The 24235-nt window shown below is 47.6% G+C and overlaps 1 protein-coding gene across 7 annotated transcripts in view; it reads right to left on the reverse strand.

The window, feature by feature from the left end:
- SCAPER (S-phase cyclin A associated protein in the ER) overlaps positions 1–24235 on the reverse strand; it is a 439677-nt gene that overhangs the window by 197101 nt on the left and 218341 nt on the right. For all 7 annotated transcript variants that reach the window (XM_070054635.1, XM_051834595.2, XM_070054632.1 and 4 more), the window contains 2 exons: positions 22742–22807; positions 904–1030 (listed from right to left, as the gene is read on the reverse strand). In XM_070054635.1, the coding sequence (XP_069910736.1) occupies positions 904–1030; positions 22742–22807 (193 nt within the window). The remainder of the gene's footprint in view (positions 1–903; positions 1031–22741; positions 22808–24235) is intronic.

The raw sequence follows: 24235 nt of genomic DNA on the forward strand, positions 1-24235 counted from the left end.
CTTTTAAATAAGAAAATAAATAAATAAATCTCTTAAAAACAGCTTATTATTAACAATCCATTAACAGGATAAAAAAGAAGCAGATGGCACCTCTGTAACAGGGGCGGGTGGGCGAGGAAGGACCACACTGGGAGCTGGACTGTGGTGAGGGCAGCGACCACCACAGCTCTTCTCTGTACCCACGCCATTTTCACCCCCAAATTCTGTAGTATATATCCAATGTCACATGACAAATTACAAACCCAGAAAACAAAAGCAAAAAGCATAGCTAATAAACTAAGATGCACCAATACCTTAAGTAGAAATTCGGGAAATCACTTACATTCTTTGGAACTTAAATGTTACAAATTATATAAGTTGGAATATGTTCATTCAGTTACAAAGAATTTTTAAAGATATGAGAAAATATTTATGATAAAATTACCAAAACAAAATAGTGTAAAAAAAGTACAATAGAAAATACAATGAAATGCTAAAAAGTTGACATTACATGGTTTTATTTCTTCTTTGTATATTTAACATTTGTCTACAGTGAATGTAGACAAATTTTGAAACCATTTTGAAAATCATTTAGGGCTTTTTAAACTATCACTGAGACCTTCACGACCCTGAGTCATTAGAGAAAATGCCAAGTCTTCTGCTGGAGGCGGGGAGGGAGCTGGAAGTTTGTGGCAATCTGGCGGTGATGCACCAGGTACGGAATTCAAAGGTTTAAATTCGCTGCCACAAAAACAAGCACACGTACTGCTGTGGCTCCTGGCGAAATAATCTGATTTTGTTGGCATGGGGGATACCATGCCCTGAAGAGGACGGCAGTACCAGCTCGGGCAGGACAAGGGTGATGGCTGGCGCAGGAAAGCACGCAGCCCGCAGAGCAAGGACAGACCGGACAGGAGCACATACCTCTTTCTCCAGGATTCTGCTGATGTCGCCCAGGGTCCGATCCAGAGCGGAAACCTTATTGTTTGCCCACGAGCCACTGTCTTGCACTTGCAGTTGCTTCAGAAGATCTTTCGTTAATCGCTGAAGCCTTCGACACAAAACAAATGCAAAGACATGAACGAATTAGCCTGTAGTGCTAGAAACACACCTAACTTACAGACAACACACGAGGCTGCCATGACGTCATAGCCACGCCACCCATCTACTCCTCAGCACAAAACAGGGCTCCAGGGCAGAATCTTCCACTCCCCAGATTAGCTGGAGCAAGTGAAGCCATCAGTTTCTGTGGATCCTTGAATTACAAGAGGACTGGGGGGGGGAGAGGCCGGAGGATGACTGCAGGAAGACGAGTCAGAACCTGAGCAGGTGCACGCATTTTACTTCTGTCCTCAGGCTGGGCTTGGATATTGGGAGCATCACGACCCTCAGGCTGCAGAACTCGCCGCGCCCCAGTCTACAGGCAGTCTGGGGAGCTGGGTCACACATCCCAGGACTGCCAGCCTTGCCGCTGAGCGGACCGCGTGGAACGCCCGCTGTGGTCCACTTGTCTGCCCAGGCATCCACCGCCTCTACCTTCCCTTCCTGTCTCGGGCAGATGCCAGGAGCCACCAACTCTCTAGCACCCCCTGCCTGTTGCTCCGCTGGCCACTCCCATGGGACAACCCCCCGCCTGTCACTCTGTGGGTCACTCCCATGGGACAACCCCCCGCCTGTCACTCCGTGGGTCACTCCCATGGGACAATCCCCAGCCTGTCACTCCATGGGTCACTCCAATGGGACAACCCCCGCCTGTCGCTCCTCAGGTCACTCCCATGGGACAACCCCCCGCCTGTCGCTCTGCTGGCCACTCCCATGGGACAACCCCAGCAGTGGTTGTGACGATGATTTAGCTCTTAGCCACAGTAGCCACTTCAAATAGGGACATTATATTCACAAATGGACACTTTCCTAGAATACATTTTCACCTAAAATTTATTTATGTAAAATTTCTCAAACAAATGCAGCGGCAAATGTAGGTCAAAAAGAAACTAATGAAGTCCAGTTGAAGCCTCAGCTCTCCATCTGAAATTCGCCCTGAATTCCAACTCTAGAGCCAGCAGTACTTAGGCCTGAGTGTGGGCTCCAGCACACGATACGTGCAGGACCCTGGGGAGGTTACTCACATCTCTGCATCTCAGCTACCTGAACCTAAAAGCTGGGAAAACATCACCAGAGTTTTGAAGATCAGAGATGATTACTGTAACATGTTTAATATCCCATAAGTGGCCAACTATTATCACTATGCATTGACACATCTCAATCTAACCAAAGGGAAAAGAGAATTTGAAAAATTGAAAATGAATAATAGCAACATACTTCTTTCCTCTTCTAATCAAACATGGGCTGGAGCCCCATCCGACTACGGTTACTGGGCGTCCCGCATGCAGGAGCGCTGGCAGCCGGCGGCACTGTGTGGCACTGTGTGTCAGCGAGCCGAGCACCCCACCCCCACCCCCGCACAGCAGCCCCCAGCACTCTCTCCAGGCGTGCTCGGGTTCCACGGAGGAGGGAAGCACAAGGACCATTCTAACGTGCAGAACACAGGCGCGTTGGATTTCACCCCGAGGTAAACCCAATCTGGGATTCACAGGAATCTACCCCTCGGGGAAGAATGCCAAACCAGGGGTGCCAGGTAACCTGAGCTGAGCCCGTCTCCCTCTGCCTCCACAGACGCACCCCAAACAACAGAGCCCCTCTCTGCACACAAAGCGGCCCATTTCGACTCATACTCTCAATGACTACAGGATGTCACAGAAGTCAGGCTCTCAGCGCCGGCTTCTCCCTGACGGTGCAGGAACAGGAGCTGCTGAGAAAGTGCGGTTGTTAACGCAGAACTGGTGACCTGGGCCGCTCCTGGCGGGCAATTTTTCTAGCGTGCAAAGAGAAAGCCTCCACTTCGGCAACTCCTAGCCTAGAACGTGAGACGGATCCGTCAGGTAAACGGCTTCGTGGACTGTTGTAGGATCAGATTTTTTTTCTTTTTCCTCTCAAAACTTGAACAAATTCCAACAGCAACTCTAGGCTCCAAGCCGCTGGTTACCGCGACAGGGAAAGGCATCTCTCCAAGGAGCCCTAACGTCCACGCAGCAGAGCTCTTTTTTGGGGTGGGGGTCTACGAGGCCCCTCTGGGAGGTCTGTCAAAGCCTAAGGAAGGAGAGGGGCTTGAGCACAGAGGAGAGAGCCGGGACATCCGACCCAGTAGCAGACAATAGCTGCAAGCTACTTATCCCACACAGGACAAATAGCCAGAAAATATAGGGAACTAAAAAAAAACCCACCTGGAATAACACAAAAAAGCCAGTTAAGAAACAGGCAGAGGACCCAGACAGACACTTCCCAAATGCAAAGTGTTAGTACTGTTCTGTTCTTAATCTGGGTGCTGGTTGTAAGTGGGGTCAGATGACCAAAAGAACCCCTTCATTTATCTGTACACTTAGGTACATTCCTTAGTGAGTTTACCATGTTCCAGTAAAATGGTTTTTTGTTGTTGTTGAAGATTCATTTATTTGAAAGGCAGTTTTAGGCAGAGAGAGAGGGAGAGGTCTTCTATCCGCTGGTTCACTCCCCAAACAGCCCCAACAGCTGGAGCTGAGCTGATATGAAGCCAGAAACGAGGGGCTTCATCCAGGTCTCCCACATGGGTGCGAGGGCTGAAGGACTTGGACCATCTTCTTTTTTTTTTTTTTTTTTTTTTTTTTTTTTTTTTTTTTTTGACAGGCAGAGTGGACAGTGAGAGAGAGAGACAGAGAGAAAGGTCTTCCTTTGCCGTTGGTTCACCCTCCAATGGCCGCCGTGGCCCGCGCGCTGCGGCCGGCACACCGCGCTGATCCGATGGCAGGAGCCAGGAGCCAGGTGCTTTTCCTGGACTCCCATGGGGTGCAGGGCCCAAGCACCTGGGCCATCCTCCACTGCACTCCCTGGCCACAGCAGAGGGCTGGCCTGGAAGAGGGGCAACCGGGACAGAATCCGGCGCCCCGACCGGGACTAGAACCCGGTGTGCCGGCGCCGCTAGGCGGAGGATTAGCCTAGTGAGCCGCGGCGCCGGCCTTGGACCATCTTCTACTGCTTTCCCAGGCCATAGCAGAGATCCGGACTGGAAGTGGAGCAGCCGGGTCTCAAACCAGAGCCCATGTGGGATGCCGATACTGCAGGCGGCAGCTTTATCCACTACTCTACACCACTGGCCCTTTCCATCATCTTTTGAAAGTGCCTCATCAATTTTTTAAAATATTGGGAACTCATGGTCTAAGTTTATTTTTGGTTTCAGGAACTTGGAATTATTCTCCTCCCCTGAAGTTCTAACTGCCCCATCGTTGGCAAGTAGGAGCTTCTTCAGGCTGATTCCTGAGTCCTTGGACAACACATCAGGCCTCTGAAGTCCTCTTGCTGCCCAGCGTGACAAGGTACTCGGGTGTACAATCAGCTGCTTCCCAAGACACCCTTGTCTCTTAAACCGAGAAAGGACACCTCTAGCTCCAACCCAGTGAGCACCAGGGATGCTCGCTTCTGCTGTGTTGGCGACTGCTGCCAGGCCTCTTTGATGAACAGAGGCAGGAAATAAACATGCATGTATATACACACACGTGTGTGCATGCACGTATCCACATACAACAATTTCTTAAAGATAAAATATCTTCGTTGCCAGTCCGTGTTCTGATGTTTACTGCAGTCACCTTGATGGGACAATCATTCGGCAACTGCAAAACTGGTGTTTGCAGGCAGAAAATTATGCAAGAGCAAAACTGAGGGTGCTGTTCACGCGAGCCCTTCCTGAGGAGCCTCTCGAGGGGGCAAGCCAGGTCCTGCGGCTCTGGCACGTCCCCAGGCAGCACCTTAGCTGTTCTGGGGTCCTGCTTCCCTACCCCGGGCAGGCTGGTTGCTGCTCCTTGCCCTCTGCTGCCCCGGTGCCAATACGATGCAGGTGTCGTGCCTGTTTATTTCCACCCACGTATCTTCTGATTTCATGGAGATTCCTGGCAATGGGCTTTTGCGGTGGATGCTGCCATGGGCTCTTGCATTTGTTTTTGACAGGTTTCGATTTTGTTTCACAGCTGTTTTCACATTTTTGCCACACAGTCTCCAACTGTAAACATTATATACACACACACGTATACACTGTTCATTCTGGAAAAGAGAGATACCGGCATCACAGAGGGACTTACGACAACGGTCGCAGCCTGGGGACAGGAAGGCATCCTGTCATTTAGATGGATGACTCAGAGGCGATATCTGTAAGTCAGGACTCAAGGGCACGGCATCCACACAGTTCTCACACTCCCTCGCCATGCTGACTTCCAGACAACAGACAACATGGTGACTGGGCTTGTTACTTCACTTCCTGTAATCAACTCCAGTTCATCCATTTTACTGCAAAGTCACGATTTAGTTCTTTTTTATGGCTGATTAATGTTCCATCAGGTATATACACCACATTTGCTTTCTCTAATCATCAGTGGATAGACATCTGGGCTGAGTCTGTATCTTAGCTATTGTGAATTGGGCTGCTTTAAACACGGAGTGCAGGGATCTCTTCCATATGCCATTTCATTTCTTCTGGGTGTGTTCCCCAGGAGGAGGACAGCTGTGTTATACGGTAGATTTAGTTTTCATTTTCTGAGGAATCTCCATACTTGTTTCCATAAAGGCTGAACCAACCTGCATTTCCACCAAAAGTGTATTAGGGTAGCTTTTTCTTCATAATGTTGCCAGCATTTGCTATTTTTTGATTTCTGGATAACAGCCATTCTAACTGGAGTGAGGTGATACCTCACTGTGGTTCCTAGTTGTATCTCCCTGATGGCCAGTGGCCCTGAGCATCTTCCCTCGTGTCTGTTGGCCATTTGTATTTCATCCTTTGAAAACTGCCTTTGCTGGGGCCAACACTGTGGTACAGCAGGTAAAGTTGCCGCCTGCAACAGCGGCATCCCATATGGCGCCAGTTTGTATACTGGCTTCTCCACTTCTGACCCAACTCCCTGTTAATGGCCTGGGGAAAGCAGTGGAAGATGGCTCAAGTGTTTAGGCCCCTGCCATCCATGTAGGAGACCTGGAAGAAGCTCCTGGCTTTGGCCTGACGGAGCCCAGGCTGCTGCCACCATCTGTGGAGTGAACCAGTGGATGGCAGATCTCTCTCTCTCTTAAATAACTTAAAATAAATCAAAAGGAAAGGAACACGCCTCTGCCCCGTTCTTAACTGCACTGTTTGTTGTTGCGGGGTTTCTTGAGTTCCTTATATATTCTGGATATTAATCCCTTATCAGAAGCAGAGTTTGCAAATATTTTCTCCCATTCTGTCAGTTGCCACTTTACTTTGCTAATTATTTTCTTCGCTGTATAGAAGCTTCTTGGCTTGATGCAATCCCATTTGTCTACTTTTGCTTTTATTGCTTGTGCTCCTAGGGTTTTACCCAAGATGTCTTTGCCTAGGCCAATGTCTTGCAGCATTTCCCTGATGTTTTCCTCTAATAATTTGATGGTTTCAAGTCTTAAATTCTTGATCCGCGCCGCGGCTCACTAGGCTAATCCTCCGCCTAGCGGCGCCGGCATACCAGGTTCTAGTCCCGGTTGGGGCGCCAGATTCTGTCCCAGTTGCCCCTCTTCCAGGCCAGCTCTCTGCTGTGGCCAGGGAGTGCAGTGGAGGATGGCCCAGGTGCTTGGGCCCTGCACCCCATGGGAGACCAGGAAAAAGCACCTGGCTCCTGGCTTCTGCCATCGGATCAGCGCGGTGCGCCGGCCGCGGCGGCCATTGGAGGGTGAACCAACGGCAAAGGAAGACCTTTCTCTCTGTCTCTCTCTCTCTCACTGTCCACTCTGCCTGTCCAAAAAAAAAAAAATTCTTGATCCACTGGGAGTTGATTTTTGTATAGAACATATGGTAGGGGGTCTTGTTTCAAACTTCTGCCTATGGAAATCCAATTTTCCCAACATCAATTGTTGAAGAGACTGTCCTTTCTCCAGGGAATAGCTTTAGCGAGTCTGCCAAATATTACTTGGTTGTAAATACACAGGATAATTTCTGGGGTTCTATTCTGTTCCATTGATCTATATGTCTATTTTTTTGTGCCAGTACCAGGCGGTTTTGATTTTAACTGCCCCACAGTATGTGTTGAAATCTGGTATTGTGATGTCTCTGGCTTTGTTTTTATTGTTTAAGATTGCTCTGGCTATTTGGGGTCTTTTGTGTTTCCATGTGAATTTTAGGATTGTTTTTTGTAGTTCTGTTTAGAATGTCCTTGGAATTTGGACTGCAACTACATTGAATCTGTAAACTGCTTTGGGTAATACTGACATCTTGATGACATTAATTCTTCCAATCCATGAAAATGGAAGAGTTTCTCCCCCATTTTTCTGTGCTTTCTTCTTCTATTTTTTCATTAATGCTTTGTGATTTTCATTGTAGAGATCTTTCACGTCCTTGGTTAAATTTAATCCAAGTTATTTAATTTTCTTGGTAGCTATTGTGAATAGAACTGATCTTGTAAGTTCTGTCCCAGCCAGAACAATGCTGACGTCTAAGAATACTATCACTTTTTGTTTGTTGGTTTTATCTCCTGAACCTTCGCCAAATTCTCTTGTGAGCTCTAACGGTCTCTTAGTGGATTCTTTGGTTCCCTATAAAAAGGATGATGTCATCTGCAACCAGGTATCATTTGCATTCTCCTTTTGAATGGGTATCCCTTTGATTTCTTTTTCTTGCCTGGTTAGCCAGCTCCTATGTGACAACTTGGAGACGATGCTTCTTCCAGGCTGTCGCCTTTCCAGTCTTATGGATTAAGAGAAGCTCCTGGTTGCCTCCTGAGTAGGAGACTGCCCCCGGGAATCCTCCACCAGAGCACCTGCTAGGGAGGCGGTGAACAGGGGTCCGATTCAGAATCTCCCGAGCTGCCAGACTAGAAGTGGGATGTGAGAGAGAGGACGACCGCAGGGATTTCAGTCTCGACTGCACGGGTGGGGACTGGCCACTTCCTAACTGCAGAACCATGAGGGGTAAATGTGGGAGAACAGACGCCAGGAGTTTCATGTTACCCATGGTCTTTGGAGGGGTCCAATCGGAGAGACAGGCACTCAAGTGGAAACACTGAATAGGAAGTTGGACAAGTGCGTCTGGAGACTGGGGGAGAGGTCTGGGCTGTAAATTAAAAGTCTTTCAGTGACTAGATCCTTAAAGCCATGAAACTAAGTGAAATTACCAAGGGACTAATCCTCTAACTGAACTCTCAAGACAAAAACATGCTGACGACAGAGGCCAAAGAGGTGAGAAGGAACGGGGTAAAAGATACTGAAGAGGAGGGCTCAGTTCAATGAGTGGGGAATCCAGAGAAAGCTCAGGGAGAGGCTGTCACATTAGCACCCTCTAGGAATGGCATTTTGGTAGCCAGGACTTGAGAAGTCTCTTCCTATGGTGATTCTGGACTTGGCCAAGCCTTTTATTATTAATATTTTAAAAATATTTCCCCAAAGCAAGTGTGACCCAAGTAGAGGCTTCATAAAGGTGCACACAATGTCTTCTGCTGCTGTGTGCAAAAATTTGGGCTGCGCACTGGGTCAGGCTTTTCCAGCACACACAACTGTCCGGCAGACCAATGTGGCTGTCGTGGATCCTCTGGCCCAAAGGAGATGCAGGCAAGTGGTAACTGGAAAGAGAAGCCAGCAGACCCTTCCAGGACGAGTCGGAGAGCTTGATGCAAGCGATAACGGAAAACTGACCGCTGGACTCGGCAACAAGAAGTTCCTATACTCCTGGACGAGACCCAATGAGGGCCGGCGCTGCGGCTCACCAGGCTAATCCTCCGCCTGCGGCGCCGGCACACCGGGTTCTAGTCCCAGTCGGGGCGCCGGATTCTGTCCCGGTTGCCCCTCTTCCAGGCCAGCTCTCTGCTGTGGCCCGGGAGTGCAGTGGAGGATGGCCCAAGTACTTGGACCCTGCACCCCATGGGAGACCAGGAGAAGCACCTGGCTCCTGCCTTCGGATCAGTGCGGTGTGCCGGCTGCAGCGTGCTGGCCGCGGCAGCCATTGGAGGGTGAACCAACGGCAAAAAGGAAGACCTTTCTCTCTGTCTCTCTCTCTCACTGTCCACTCTGCCTGTCAAAAAATAAAAATAAAAATAAATAAATAAATAAATAAAAAGACCCAATGAGGCGGCAGAGAAGAAAGTCTGTGTGGACCGGATCAAAGTAGAATGGGAGACTTAGGAAACAGACGGTCATAAACGGGCTAAGAAGTACTCCAGGACCAATCACTAACAGACTGATCACTGGAGAGTTCTTAATGACCACCCAAAGTGTTACTTTAAGTGCACTGGTGTTTTTCTTCACAATCACTAGTGATGAAATCACTGCCTACAATAGGGAAGAGGGCAGCAACACCGAAACTTTCCTAGTTTCCAGCTTCGGTAATAGTCTAGTCAACCAACTTAGGCAGGAACAGTAAATGAGTAAATGTCAATGATGTCATCTTCAATATTTGCTACCAAGTTCAACGGTGGACTCAGCATCCTCCATTCTGACCCCAGATCTTAAAAATTAAAAAAAAAGAAAAGAAATCATAAAAATAAATCCGCAATCCTCTGAAGATAAAGAAAGATCAGTAGGTGGAAAAGAAGCTGTGAGAAATCACTTCAAGAAGCCAAGTGATGGATGGATGGAAGGATGGATGGAAGGACGGATGGATGGAAGGATGGATGGAAGGATGGAAGGATGGATGGATGGATGGAAGGATGGATGGATGGATGGAAGGATGGATGGAAGGATGGATGGATGGATGGAAGGATGGATGGATGGATGGAAGGATGGAAGGATGGATGGAAGGATGGATGGATGGATGGAAGGATGGAAGGATGGATGGATGGATGGAAGGATGGATGGAAGGATGGAAGGATGGAAGGATGGATGGATGGATGGAAGGATGGATGGATGGAAGGAAGGATGGAAGGAAGGATGGAAGGAAGGATGGAAGGATGGATGGAAGGATGGATGGATGGATGGAAGGAAGGATGGAAGGATGGATGGATGGATGGAAGGAAGGATGGATGGAAGGATGGATGGATGGATGGATGGATGGAAGGATGGAAGGAAGGATGGAAGGATGGATGGAAGGATGGATGGATGGATGGATGGATGGAAGGATGGATGGAAGGATGGAAGGATGGATGGAAGGATGGATGGATGGATGGATGGATGGATGGAAGGATGGATGGAAGGATGGATGGATGGATGGATGGATGGAAGGATGGATGGAAGGATGGATGGAAGGATGGAAGGATGGATGGAAGGATGGAAGGATGGATGGAAGGATGGATGGAAGGAAGGATGGAAGGAAGGATGGAAGGATGGATGGAAGGATGGAAGGATGGAAGGATGGATGGAAGGATGGATGGATGGAAGGAAGGATGGAAGGAAGGATGGATGGATGGATGGAAGGATGGATGGATGGAAGGATGGAAGGATGGAAGGATGGAAGGATGGATGGATGGATGGATGGAAGGATGGAAGGATGGATGGAAGGATGGAAGGATGGATGGAAGGATGGATGGATGGATGGATGGAAGGATGGAAGGAAGGATGGATGGAAGGATGGAAGGATGGATGGAAGGATGGATGGAAGGATGGATGGAAGGATGGAAGGATGGATGGAAGGATGGAAGGATGGATGGAAGGATGGATGGAAGGATGGATGGAAGGATGGATGGATGGAAGGAAGGATGGATGGATGGAAGGAAGGATGGATGGATGGATGGATGGAAGGATGGATGGATGGATGGATGGATGGAAGGATGGAAGGATGGAAGGATGGATGGAAGGATGGAAGGATGGAAGGATGGAAGGATGGATGGAAGGATGGAAGGATGGAAGGATGGAAGGATGGATGGAAGGATGGATGGAAGGATGGATGGATGGAAGGAAGGATGGATGGATGGAAGGAAGGAAGGATGGATGGATGGATGGAAGGATGGATGGAAGGATGGATGGATGGAAGGATGGAAGGATGGAAGGATGGAAGGATGGATGGAAGGATGGAAGGATGGATGGATGGAAGGATGGATGGAAGGATGGAAGGATGGATGGAAGGATGGATGGAAGGATGGATGGATGGAAGGAAGGATGGATGGAAGGAAGGATGGATGGATGGATGGATGGAAGACAGACTGACCACAGGCTAATGGACATGGGATAGGATTCTGCAAACAGCAGGGGGAGTGACCGCAGTGCTGCCCCGGGCCCAGGGAAGGCTGGTCTCAGGAGGGAGAGGAAGAGGAAGAAGTGGAGGGGGTGAAGGAGGAGGCGGCGGCGGCGGCAGTGACCGAGACCCTGGGCGGCCCACCAGGTGACTGCTGAAGACCTAGTGAAAGGACTGAGGCGGCGGATGCTTGCCTGGCATCCATCACGCTGTAGCACAACCCAGCAGAGAAGTGGAAAGAAAAATTTAATATTCGTACAAGAAAAGCGATCATTCAAGTTTAAGTCAAAAACAAGGAGATTTTCAAATGTGTAAGGACACAGAAAGTTCACTAACCACAGGCCGACTCTTAAAGAGTTATTAGACGATGACTAAACACAAATTAGTTCCTAACGGGTTGATGTGGCAGCACAGCGGGTAGAGCTGCCACTTGGGAGCCTGCACCCCACAAAGGAGAACCTGACTGAAGTTCCAGCTACTCCCACTTTTTGTTTTTAAAGATTTATTTATTTATTTGAAAGTCAGAGTTACAGAGAGAGGGACAGACAGACAGAGAGGTTTTCCACTGCTGGTTCACTCCCCAACTAGTCACAATGGCCAGAGCAGGGCCAGTCTGAAGCCAAGAGCTTCTCTCCATGTCTCCTACATGGGTGCAGGGGACCAAGAACTCAGGCCGTCTTCTAGACTGCTTTCCCAGGCACATTAGCAGGGAGCTGGATCAGAAGTGGAGCAGCCAGAATTTGAATTGGTGCCCATATGGGATGCCGGCACTGCAGGTGGCTTAACCCACTATGCCCCAATGCCAGCCTCTAAATAAATCTTTTTAAAAAGTAAAAGAAATTTTAAAAATTAATGCATAAAAAGTGGGATACAAGAAAATACTGGGGAGCAGAGAAGGCAGTACAATTTAGCGCTAAACCTAAGAATGTATTGATTATAAAAGAAAATCTAATCACTCAGAAGTAAAATCCCAAAGGATACAAACGTGGGAAGTAACTCTAAAAATGAGACTGCTGGAGCTCTTTTATTACGCACTCTTATCTTTGATTGAAAAACATATTTAAGTGCCTAATAACAATCTCAAAGTAAACAAAATGAGAATAGAAAAGGAATTATAAATCATCCTGAATCATCAAAGCAAAAGAACAAAAATGTCATCCATCTGGGCTGGCACTGCAGTTAATCTGCCGCATTGTGATGCTGTTGTGACAGGGCCAGTCAAGCCCTGGCTGCTGCCCTGTAGATCTGGCTTCCTGCTAACGTGCCTGGGAAAGCCCTCAACGATGTTCCACGTGCTTGTCTCTGCCACCCACACGGGCGACCTGGATGGAGGTCCTGGATCCCGGATTCAGCTTGGCCCAGGCCTGCAGCTGGGGCATTTGGGGAGTGAAACAGCAGATGGAAGATGTCTGTCTGTCTCTCTTTTTTGGTCTCTCCTTGTCATTCTCTCAAATAAACAAAATCTTATAAAACTTTAGCAGTCTTAGAAAAGGTAAGAAAAGAAAGCATGATCAATATAAAACACAAAATAGAAGGGTTAAAAGTAAGTCCACAGGGATCAATTATCACAACAAATGTAAATGAGTCAAATTTAAAATTGTTTTTTACTAGAAGAGATACATGACTGAATAACAAAGTCTAGCTGTTTATATACTAATTATCAGATGGAACGGAAATAAAACTAAACACAAAGACTAAAAACATATCAGTTTATATAAGGTTAATTCAAAAGTTCATGGAAAATGAAATTAAATGATAAGGGTTATTTTGGTAGCAAGCATTCTGAAGTTCATGCACATGAATGGGGTCTTCAAAAAGTTTGAGAAAAATGCATATTATGAATATACTGTGCATGAATTTCAATTTTTTGCAACAAAATAAAGTTATCTTTTAACTCTATTTCCATAAACTTTCTGAAGTATCCTGGCCTTTGTCGCTCCCCCTCTTCGTGGAGGAGCAACACAGGACCCTGCGCTGTTCTTTCGTCTGCTCGGCCCTCCCCGGGTTTGCTGCTGGTTCTTCCCGGGTTGGCTACTATCCCTTCCACCTCCGTGGAAGGGCAGTTCCCCCTGGCCGCATTCCCCACTTCCGCAGGGGAGCGGCACACCGCCGGCCGGCTCTTCTCGGGGGCTGCACGGGTGTTCCTTCAGCTAGATGTTCCCCATAGATGTTCCTGGTGCATGCCGTCTCTCTCCTCCTTTATAGTCCTCCTCCGCCAATCCCAACTCGGCTGCCCACACGCCGAGTACGCTGCTCTCCAATCAGGAGCAAGTCCTACAGTTAATTGGTTGAACTGGAGGCAGCTGTGCGAAAGCTGTTTACTTCTCTCCCAGCGCCATATTGTGGGAGAGCAGATGCATAGAATAAGTCCTAATTCGAGTAACTTAGTCTAGTCCGGATTGCTCCCCACAGATCCCCCTTTCTTTTTATTTTTTAGCGTTGATACGCGCCTGTCTTCGGTGTCCCGCGGCACACACTCTGCTCTACTTGCTAGAGTTGCCACAGGCTCTTACAAGTCCTATCAGGCAAACCGAATCCGGGTCCTCTCTTCGCCATGTTGTGAGGAGGTTTTTAGGCGCTGATGCGTGCCTGTGTTCGGTGCCCTGCAGCGCATGCTCTGCTCTGCCTGCAGGGGACTTACAAGACCTATCAGGCAAACCGAATCCAAGCCTTCTCATTGCCTTATTGTGGGGGAGACTTATTAGTGTTGGTTCGTGCCTATCTTCGGTGACCTGCAGCTCATACTCTGGTCAAGCTTTGCTGGCGCTTACCGCCTTAAATCAGGCAGACCGAATCCAAGCCTCCTAATTGTTGCATTGTGGGGAAGCTTTACTGATGTTAATTCGTGCCTGTCTTCGGTGACCTGCGGCGCATAAGCTGCTAGCCGCCGCAGGTGCTCATCGCCTCACTTGATTAGGCAGACCGAATCCAAGCTCTCACATTGCAGTGTTGTAGGGAGGCCTTTTTATCTCTCTATTTCTCTATCTCCGGGCATTCCCACTTCTCCCATCTTACTTCTATCTTCCAGCATTCCTATTTTTCTCACTTTACTTCTAAACTTCTGTTTCTCTTATCCCTGCGGCTTTCCGGCACCTCGCCCCGCCGGCGGGTTCCCGGCTCTGCGCCGCTTCAGCCCGAGCACCTCTCTCATCTGCGCAGCTTCCCGGCTTTGCGCGGCTCGGCTTCGCGCGCTCCGCGGACTCCACGCTTAACCCTTTCGCGTCTGAACCACGGCCTACGCCAGCGTTCCCTATCTATTCACGCCCCGTGCTCTCTCTGCACGCGGCGGCTTCCGCGAGTAACACAGCGTAGCTTGCGTCTCCACCACTAGCATTCAATCCAAGTTCCCCGGGCTAGCCTGGCGAATTCAACCCAGCGTACGTCTCCGCCCCACGGTTTGGCTTCCCGTCCTTTGCTCCCCGGGCTAATCAGACGGATCCCAACCTGGCTTGCGTCTCAGCTTCTAGTTTCAACTTTTCGCCCCCTATTCCCGGGCTAACTTGAGAATCCCAAAGTGGCTTTCGTATCCGCCTCGGCCTGCACTCGCGGCTTCATTTTCCCTAACATTTTTCTCTACCCGGTATGTTTCCCCAAGCTTTCCTCCAACGATATTCCTCCCTCATTTCTCCTGGCCTCTCCCCACAGTCCGCGTCCGAATCTGTTTGTTCTAGCTTTCACTTTCGCTTTCGACCTTAGAGATTTCTCCCAGCTTCCCCCCGTAGTCCGTATCCGAGTCTATGCCTAGGCTTTCAATAGCTTCTTCCGGCACCCTTTTCGTCCGGCTTTTCCCTAGGCTGTTTGCTAGTCTCTCTCTCCGGTAATTTCCCTAGGCTGTTTGCTAGTTTCTCTCTCCGATATTTTCCCAGTTCTTCCCGTTTCTTCCCTCCTAAGTTTGCTATCTGTCCTAGGTTTCCTATCCAAGCTAGGTTTCCTATCCGAGTCACGGCACCATTATGTCGCTCCCCCTCTTCGTGGAGGAGCAACACAGGACCCTGCGCTGTTCTTTCGTCTGCTCGGCCCTCCCCGGGTTTGCTGCTGGTTCTTCCCGGGTTGGCTACTATCCCTTCCACCTCCGTGGAAGGGCAGTTCCCCCTGGCCGCATTCCCCACTTCCGCAGGGGAGCGGCACACCGCCGGCCGGCTCTTCTCGGGGGCTGCACGGGTGTTCCTTCAGCTAGATGTTCCCCATAGATGTTCCTGGTGCATGCCGTCTCTCTCCTCCTTTATAGTCCTCCTCCGCCAATCCCAACTCGGCTGCCCACACGCCGAGTACGCTGCTCTCCAATCAGGAGCAAGTCCTACAGTTAATTGGTTGAACTGGAGGCAGCTGTGCGAAAGCTGTTTACTTCTCTCCCAGCGCCATATTGTGGGAGAGCAGATGCATAGAATAAGTCCTAATTCGAGTAACTTAGTCTAGTCCGGATTGCTCCCCACAGGCCTTTGTGTAGATCCAGAAAATATAGAAAAACTAATACCAGATACAACAGATTTCCTTGGGAAATGAGGCTTTTTCGTATTGATGAAAGAAAAAAAATCTATGAAAAGATAGAATAATCAGTATCCTTCTGCACTTAACAAAACAGTTAACAGTTCAAGTAAAACTGTTTAAAAGCAATGCCTTCACAGAGACAGCTCCTCTGAGTTCTGATGAAGTAAGAAACCAACGGCCAACAGTAACAGCATCACCATGCTGGGACCAGGCTGGACCAACTGCAAGAGCCAGGACCAGAGGATGCTGGTGTGTGGGAGTCCATGGACCACAGCACAAGGCACAAGTGGGCTCGGACAAGAGGAAAATGCCTTAAACCACACCTCGCTGCCACGGCTTGCACATTTGTGCTCGCAAACTCAGTTCCTTAAGCCCCCAGAGTGCCAAGAGGGTAAAAACTCAATCTCAAAAGGCTGTTCAGAGGTAGGGTTTTTGTTCTCATTTGGGTGGAGCCCCAAAGCTGGACTCCTGGTGGTGCTGTGAAGAGGGAGTGAGACAGGGAACACACAGCAGACACGCCTGTCCCTGCCACGATGCGCAGCAGCTCAGAGACCCATGCGATGCTCTTGGGATACAGACCTTCCCACCTTCCCAAGCAGCCCACCCCAGTGCTTCTTAATAGGAATAAAAGAGGGAGTAACGCAGCAGCATCAGCACCAGAGCCCAGATTAATCCCAGGGATAAGGCAGAGCGGCGAAACACGGAAAGATTTTACAACTAAATTTTAAACTGGAAATGGTCAAGAAATTACTGAACTTAATTGTTTACCTGTGACTAAATAGAATTTTATGTCATAAGTTAAAAACAGAGGCTTGAAATGGACATTAAATCTGATTTTTAACAAATGAAGAAAAACATTTTAGTTTGAATAAACTGAAAATTTGAGAAGTGTAATTTTTCTAAAAATTTCCTAATTGGGGGAACAAACTGTCCTGACTGTTGGTGGGAATACAAATATACTAGAAATGATCTGTAAGCTTCTATCATACTCATGAGGGTACTTAAAAATCTTTGGAAAAATGGAATTCAAAGACAAGTTCATCTTGGGGCAAAAAGCACTTGAAATCCAATCCGTGCACAGATTTCTCACAACACACGTTTCCCATGAAGATTCTGGAAACCATTCCTACCTTTCGGTCTTCACAAATGGCACCCTTAAGATCTGTGCATTTTCATTCTGCTACAATGAGTTTCGCAGTTTTGTGATTTTGGGTGAATGTTACTGATTGCTAGGGAATTGTACTTGAATACTGGATATATATAGTGCTTATTTGAAAAAGACATTGTGCTAAAAAGGAAATTAGAGTCTCAGGAAATTTCAACACTGCATAAAAATCAGGCTTTTAATTTCTGAGAAACTGTGCTACATGTGTTTTATCAATCTGACTCTGAAAGAATAGATGTTTTCAATGTGCAGGGTTGACCCACTTCACAGAGCTGGAGCTGGGACTAAGGTTTCAATTTCTTGAAGGCCATCACGTACTTGATATCCCGGCTGCACATATTCACGCAGAGAACAACTGCTGCCGCGAAGCTAATGTGAAGACACTATTAAAACAGACTTTTCCCAGGATTTGTCCTTTTCAAATTATATCTTGACCTTGACTTTTTTTTTTTTTAAGATTTATTTATTTGAAAGTCAGAGTTACACAGAGAGAGGAGAGGCAGAGAGAGAGGTCAGTCTTCCATCTGCTGGTTCACTCCCCAGATGGCCGCCAACAGCCAGAGCTGAGCTGATCCAAAGTCAGAAGCCAGGAGCTTCTTCAGGGTCTCCCACGTGGGTGCAGGAGCCTAAGGACTTGGGCCATCTCCCACTGCTTTCCCAGGCCACAGCAGAGAGCTGGATCAGAAGAGGAGCAGCCGGGACTAGAACCGGCGCCCATATTAGATGCTGGCGCTTCAGGCCAGGGTGTTAACCCACTGCGCCACGGTGCCAGCCCCGACCTTGACATTTGAATATCCAGCCACTGTATTTCTTAACCCCATTCTGAGTAACTTATTGGTGCTAAAATTGTTCACAAACTGTGGTCTGATCTAGTTAATTTACAAACATTGACTGCATAGGATCTGCTAGAGCACATTTATGGAATTTGGTGGTAAATGGATTAGGCAGAGCTTCATCTAAAATATTCTAAATATGTGACCGGCGCCGCGGCTCACTAGGTTAATCCTCCGCCTAGCGGCGCCGGCACACCGGGTTCTAGTCCCGGTCGGGGCGCCGGATTCTGTCCTGGTTGCCCCTCTTCCAGGCCAGCTCTCTGCTGTGGCCAGGGAGTGCAGTGGAGGATGGCCCAGGTGCTTGGGCCCTGCACCCCATGGGAGACCAGGAAAAAGCACCTGGCTCCTGGCTCCTGCCATCGGATCAGCGCGGTGCGCCGGCCGCGGCGGCCATTGGAGGGTGAACCAACGGCAAAGGAAGACCTTTCTCTCTGTCTCTCTCTCTCACTGTCCACTCTGCCTGTCAAAAAATAAAAAAAATAAAAAATATTCTAAATATGTAATGGTGACATGTTTTCCATACCTCATCGCTTTTACTCAACAAATAAAATTTCACGTTTTTAACAAAGCTCTTAGGATTTACACGTTTATATTTAAACATTGGTATATAGGAAGGTACAAAATCCTTGAAGTCAACAAAGTTAAGACAACCTTCCTCAGATCTTACCACCGAAATTCATGTCACCTTGTCTCTCCTAAGAGCTGAAAACTGTTAAAAGAATGAAAATCAGCTATTTGCTTGTTGAAGACAGTTATCAACGCTGTTCTTTGCTACAGTTCAGGGCACTGGTCCAACACACAACGTGTCAGGTAACATGACCCGGGACTGGGCTCCTCACTATTACTGTCTTTCCTTTGGAAGGTGAAGGTCTGAATGAGGGTTTTGATTTTGAAGGTTCAATGTTTTGGGGACGTCTTGCTTACATTTTCTGGTGTTGCCATTGGAAATGAAAAAAAAAATGGCATTATATATAAGTCAATATGTATTCCGCATTTTATGATCTGTAAGTTTTATCTCAGAAACAACAGAAGGGTAAACAACAGCTCCAGTTAGCAGCAGGCACGCTGAGGCACTGCAGGGAGGGCACTGATGGGCGCAGTCTACTTCAGTGCATCAAACTGCGCTGGGCTGACAAAGGGGACAGGAATGCAAACATGGTCACAGAATCCAGGTAGTGAGACTATCGCTCCCAGTGAATAATTACATTGCACTTTTCTGAATTACCAACATTTTTCATAATAAAGTGCTGGGAAAAAACAGAGGGGGTATCTGTCATTCAGATTAGAGTAAGCACCATTTCATACCAAATGCACAATACTATACTTTTTTTTTTTTTTTTCAGGCAGAGTGGACAGTGAGAGAGAGAGACAGAGAGAAAGGTCTTCCTTTGCTGTTGGTTCACCCTCCAGTGGCTGCCGCGGCCGGTGCGCTGTGGCCGGCACACCGCGCTGATCCAATGGCAGGAGCCAGGTGCTTCTCCTGGTCTCCCATGGGGTGCAGGGCCCAAGCACTAGGGCCATCCTTCACTGCACTCCCTGGCCACAGCAGAGAGCTGGCCTGGAAGAGGGGCAACCAGGACAGAATCTGGTGCCCAACCAGGACTAGAAGCTGGTGTGCCGGCGCCACAAGGCGGAGGATTAGCCTAGTGAGCCGCAGCGCCGGCTACAATACTATACTTTTTAAAAAACAAGGAACCTTTGCAATACTGATTGCATTAAGAAAGAAAATTCCAAATTCCAACATCAGAAACCACTGAATATATAAATTTGAAATTAAACAAATCAAACAGTAAGAAAAAACCCTGTACTTAGAAAATGCTTTATAATTATTTCTTAATAACACCTTGGACTGAAATTAAAAATCTATTGTATGGAACTGAGTGAAAATAAAAATAAAAATACAAAAGAGGTAAACAAAGGCATTAATGAAATAGAACTGAAGGTCAAGGGTGGGTGCCTGACTTAGTGGTCAAGACCCCAGTTGGCTGGAGTTGTGGCTCAGGGGGTTAAACCTCCACTCGCAACACCAGCATGCAAGCAATGCCAGTTCCAGTCCCGGACGCTCCACTGCTGATACAACTCCCAGTTCATGAGCATGAGGAACCAGAGGAAGACGGCCCAAGTACTGGGGCCCTGCACCCATGTGGGAGACCCAGGCGGAGTCCCTGGCTTCTGGCTTTGGCCTGGCCCAGCCCTGGCCGCTGGTGGGCATTTGGGGAGTGACTCATCGGATGGAAGATGTGTGTGTGTGTGTGTGTGTGTGTGTTCTCTCCCTGCATCTCTGTAACTCTGCCTTCCAAATAAACAAACATGAATCTTAAAAAAAAAAAAAAAAAAAAAAAGGACACCAGTTGGGACATCCACACCCCAAACTAGTGCCTGGGTTGACATCTTGGCTCACTCACCACTCCCACTTCCTGCTAACGAGCACCCTGGGAGGCAGCAGGGGGGGCTCAGTACTCAGGTCCCCGCCACTCCCGTGGGAGACTCAGATCCAGTCCCTGGCAGCTGGCTCTGCGCTGGCCCAGCCTGAGCCGCGGCTGCAGTTGGGGAGTAAGACAAGAGATGTGCCTCTCAAAGTAACAAATTTTTAAGTAAAAGTTAATAGAAAACAAAAAGATTCAATCAATATACCGTAAAACAATTTTTGTGAAGGACTAAAAAAAATCAATCTCTTATAAAAGCTTACTCTAGGGGGAATAAAAACCAAAAAATTACTAATACTAGCAACAAAAACTAAAAAAAAAAAAAAAGCTGCATTAAGGATGAAAGAAAATAAAATGTGTATATATATACAAAAACTGTGGACTACAATGAAGCTTTCTTTTTAAAGGAACAGAGTCAGAGCAGTGGAAACCATCCTGAAACAGTAATAATCATGCTACCCAGTGGGTGCTGGATGTTGTCCGATGTCTCTTCCTCCACACACTGATGTGTGCGCTTACTCCTCTTTAGCTTGGACACATGAACTCACTTCAGAATGCTGAACCTGTCTTACTTGGCTGGCATAATCCTTCCATGGTCACTGGGATGACTCCTACTTGGTCACTGCATCTAATTCTTCTATATGCTGTTGGATTTCATTTCTAATATTTTATAGAGAATTTTTACATGCATGTTCAAGATCAACACTGGTCTGCAGTTTTCTCTTCTAACGTCTGTATCTGGCTTTAGTATTAGGATAATGGTGGCCTCACAGAATAGAATGAGGCCATATTCCTTCTGCTCATAGCTTCTAAAAGACTGCACAGAACTACTATTTCTTCCTTAACTGCTTGAGCCAGCTCACCACTGACCACATCTGGGCTGGGCACTGTCTGTCTTGCAAACTTATTAACTATTTATGAGACTCTGAAGTGCAGACAGGGTTATCTGGATTGTCTGCTTCTTCTTGTGTGAGTTTTGGCAGACTGTGTCTTTCGAGGAACTACTCCATGTGCGTATCAAGTTTGTGGCAGAGTCGTTCATAACATTGCTTTATTATCCTTTTAACATCCACGGCATCTGCAGGATTTTCCCTTTTTACTTTTTGATATTAGCAATGTGTGTTTTCTTTCATTTTTTCTGAGTTAACCTGGTTACAGACTAATCTATTTTATTATCTCTGTAGTAAAAGAAGGGAGGGAGGGAAGAAAACGGGGCAGGGGGGTGGGGACACAAAGAGTCTCACATAAGGTAAAGGCTCAGTAAATTCCTTCCTATATTCCTTCCCTCCCTCCTTCCCTCCTTCCCTCCCCCCTCCCTCCTTCCCTCCCTCCTTCCCTCCCTCCCTCCCTCCCTTCCTTCCTTCCTTCCTTCCTTCCTTCCTTCCTTCTATCTATCTATCTATCTATCTATCTATCTATCTATCTATCTATCTAAGAGATAGAGAAATAGAGAGAATGAGATCTCCCATCTGCTGGTTCACTCCCCAAATGTCTGCAACAGCCGGGGCTGGGCCAGGCTGAAGGCAGGAGCCAGGGAATCAATGCAGGTCTCCCATGTGGGTAAAAGGGACCCAAGTACTTGAGCCACCACCCTTGCCTTCCCCAGTGTATGTAAGCAGGAAGGTGGAATTGGGACTGGAGCCAGGACTCAGACGCAGGCATTCCACATGTGTCATGAGCATCCAGGTGGCGGTGTCTTAACCATGATGCCAGACTTCCTCCCCAAACATCACATGTGATTAATCAGCCGTCAAGGTGGGAAGCAGCCATCAGAGAACCCACTTCTCGTGTTGCTTCTACCAGTTTTTCACTTGCTCCTCTTGGGCTTTGAGAGTCATGGGATCCTCAGCATCTTGACCATTTTGCAACTTCAGCTACACTGCGATGGCCAATATTTTCAAAACCATCAATAAGTTATCTGATGGGCATCTTATTTCTGATGGGCATCTTATTTTTGACAGGCAAGGAAATTTCTACTGTAAATGTGAACAGCAGCTGCATCAGCACACCAACAGCTGGGTACAGGTGTTCCTGAGACAGGGGTATTGTTTCTTCACGGTCTCACCTGACGCCACTCAGCACACGCGCCATTCTGTTCCCTGTGCAGAGTGAGGTCCGAGTGAGGACGCACACGGCTTCCTGGCAAAACCGCACGCACTCAGCTCACCCTGGTCCGCGGTGTGTTTGCCTGCAAATACTTCTCTCACTACACTTACACCGGCAGCATTTGAAGGAAGCAAAATGATGACTGTTGGTTTACCTAGCTATCGTTTAACTACTCTCACATCCACTGGTGGAGTCTCAGGCCTCATCTAAAATTTTATCAGAATCAGGCAATTACAATTCTGAGGACTTGGCCTTGGAAGGACCCTTAGAGTTCTCTTCCGAGCGACAGCCCCGGGGCTTCTCTGCCGGGGCGGAGTGGAGAGTTCTCTGCTGGGACCGTCTGTGTACTGAACGTGTGCTTAGCACAATCCCTGGTCTTGACCCACCCCGTGCTGGGCGAACCTTCTGTCCTGGCTGTGCTCAGAGCCAAATACTACCCGTGCTGTGTGAGGAGGGTGCTGTTCTATGGATCACAAAGCCCCAACCACAGGTAAGAGGCTCACACACACCTTCCCTCCACGCACACATCTAAGAAGAGAACCGAAGTGCTGCGTAAAATACTCACTTTGCTTTATAAGGCGAATCGGACCCAGAACTTTTGGTTTCCATTGAGCTTTCGTATTCCTTGGCCCTGAAGAGAAAAAGTTTTATCTCAGTTAGTTATTCTGGGGCTAATTTTTACAAGTATAAAATCATGCTGTCAAAGTGACAAATCAGTAACGTCACATTAACCTTCACTTTGGTTTCTTTACAACTACAAAACGACGCTAACATGAAAGACTGAAGAAATACATAGTTGAGAGGATACAGACTGGATTCATAGAAACGCTTGCTGAGTTTACAGGCATGGCTCGGAATGGTTACTCCAGAAACGTGCAGTGTGGAAGCCTACGTGCCACAGCAGAGGCGGCTGCCCACCTTCACGGCACAAGGCCAAACGCAGGTGAAGCCATTCAACCTCAGGCGCGGTGTAAAAACGATCGATGACGTCACCAGATCCTAAAACCACCCAGAACCCAGTTACTGAGATCGGGCTGATTTTTTAAATTAACCATTTCCCTGGTTGCAGTAATTTTCTGATTACCTTACAGAGTTCCAAAAAAGTTCATTTTCCTAATTTTTGCCAGTTAATTCACTGTCTCTGTGGCAGTGTGGAGTGCTGTGGTTCCCACCACACAACTTCCGCTGATGTAATTTGGAACCCTCGTTTAGTAAGAGCCCGTTATTCGTCAGTACCATTCTAATACAATTATTGTTATTACAGCTATGGTTTCGAAAACACCTTTACTGAGACGTTAATTTACACGCCATGGAATTCCAGTGTATCTGCAAGGTTGTGCAGCCACCACCACAGCCCTTCTGAACAACGTATCTGCAGTCAGTCTCCCTTCTGCTTCCATCCCTGAGAGCCACCAACTACTTCTGTGTCTAAAATTTTCCTACACTGGACATTTCGTGAGTTCAGCTTCCTTCATTTAGCACAGCACTCTTCCAGCCCGTCGACGCTGCAGGGTGTAGTAGTACTGCATTCCTTCCCATGGCCGGCTAAGGCTCCAGCGATAGATAGGCCACCTTTTTCTTCCCCAGGGTTGTTTCTAGTTTTTGGTTCTTGTGAATAATGCTAATACAAATATTTGCAGGCAAGTTCCCCACCTCCCACTTTGGCAGTTATAGTTCCGATTCCCTAGGGGATGTATCTAGCAACAGAATTACTGGGTCATACAGCAATTGTGTGAGTAAATTTTTGAGGATTTACCAAATTGTTTTCCAAAGCAGAGGCACCATTTTGCATTCCCACTATCAACAGAGGAAGATTCTGCTTTCTCTGTGGTCTTATTTTTGTCTAACTCTAGTTGGACTGAGGTGAAATCTCATTATGGATTTAATTTGCATTGCCTTGGTGACTAATGATGTTGGCTACCTCCTTCATGGACGGATCAACCATTTGTCTATCTCTTTGGAGAAATGACTATTCATATCCTTTGCCCATTTATTATTGTGCTGTTTTTGTTTTTTTTTTTTTTTTTTTTTTTTACTACTGAGCCAAAAGGGCTTTATA

The sequence above is a fragment of the Oryctolagus cuniculus genome, chromosome 12 (assembly GCF_964237555.1).
Source record: "Oryctolagus cuniculus chromosome 12, mOryCun1.1, whole genome shotgun sequence".
Classification (NCBI taxonomy): Eukaryota; Metazoa; Chordata; class Mammalia; order Lagomorpha; family Leporidae; genus Oryctolagus; species Oryctolagus cuniculus.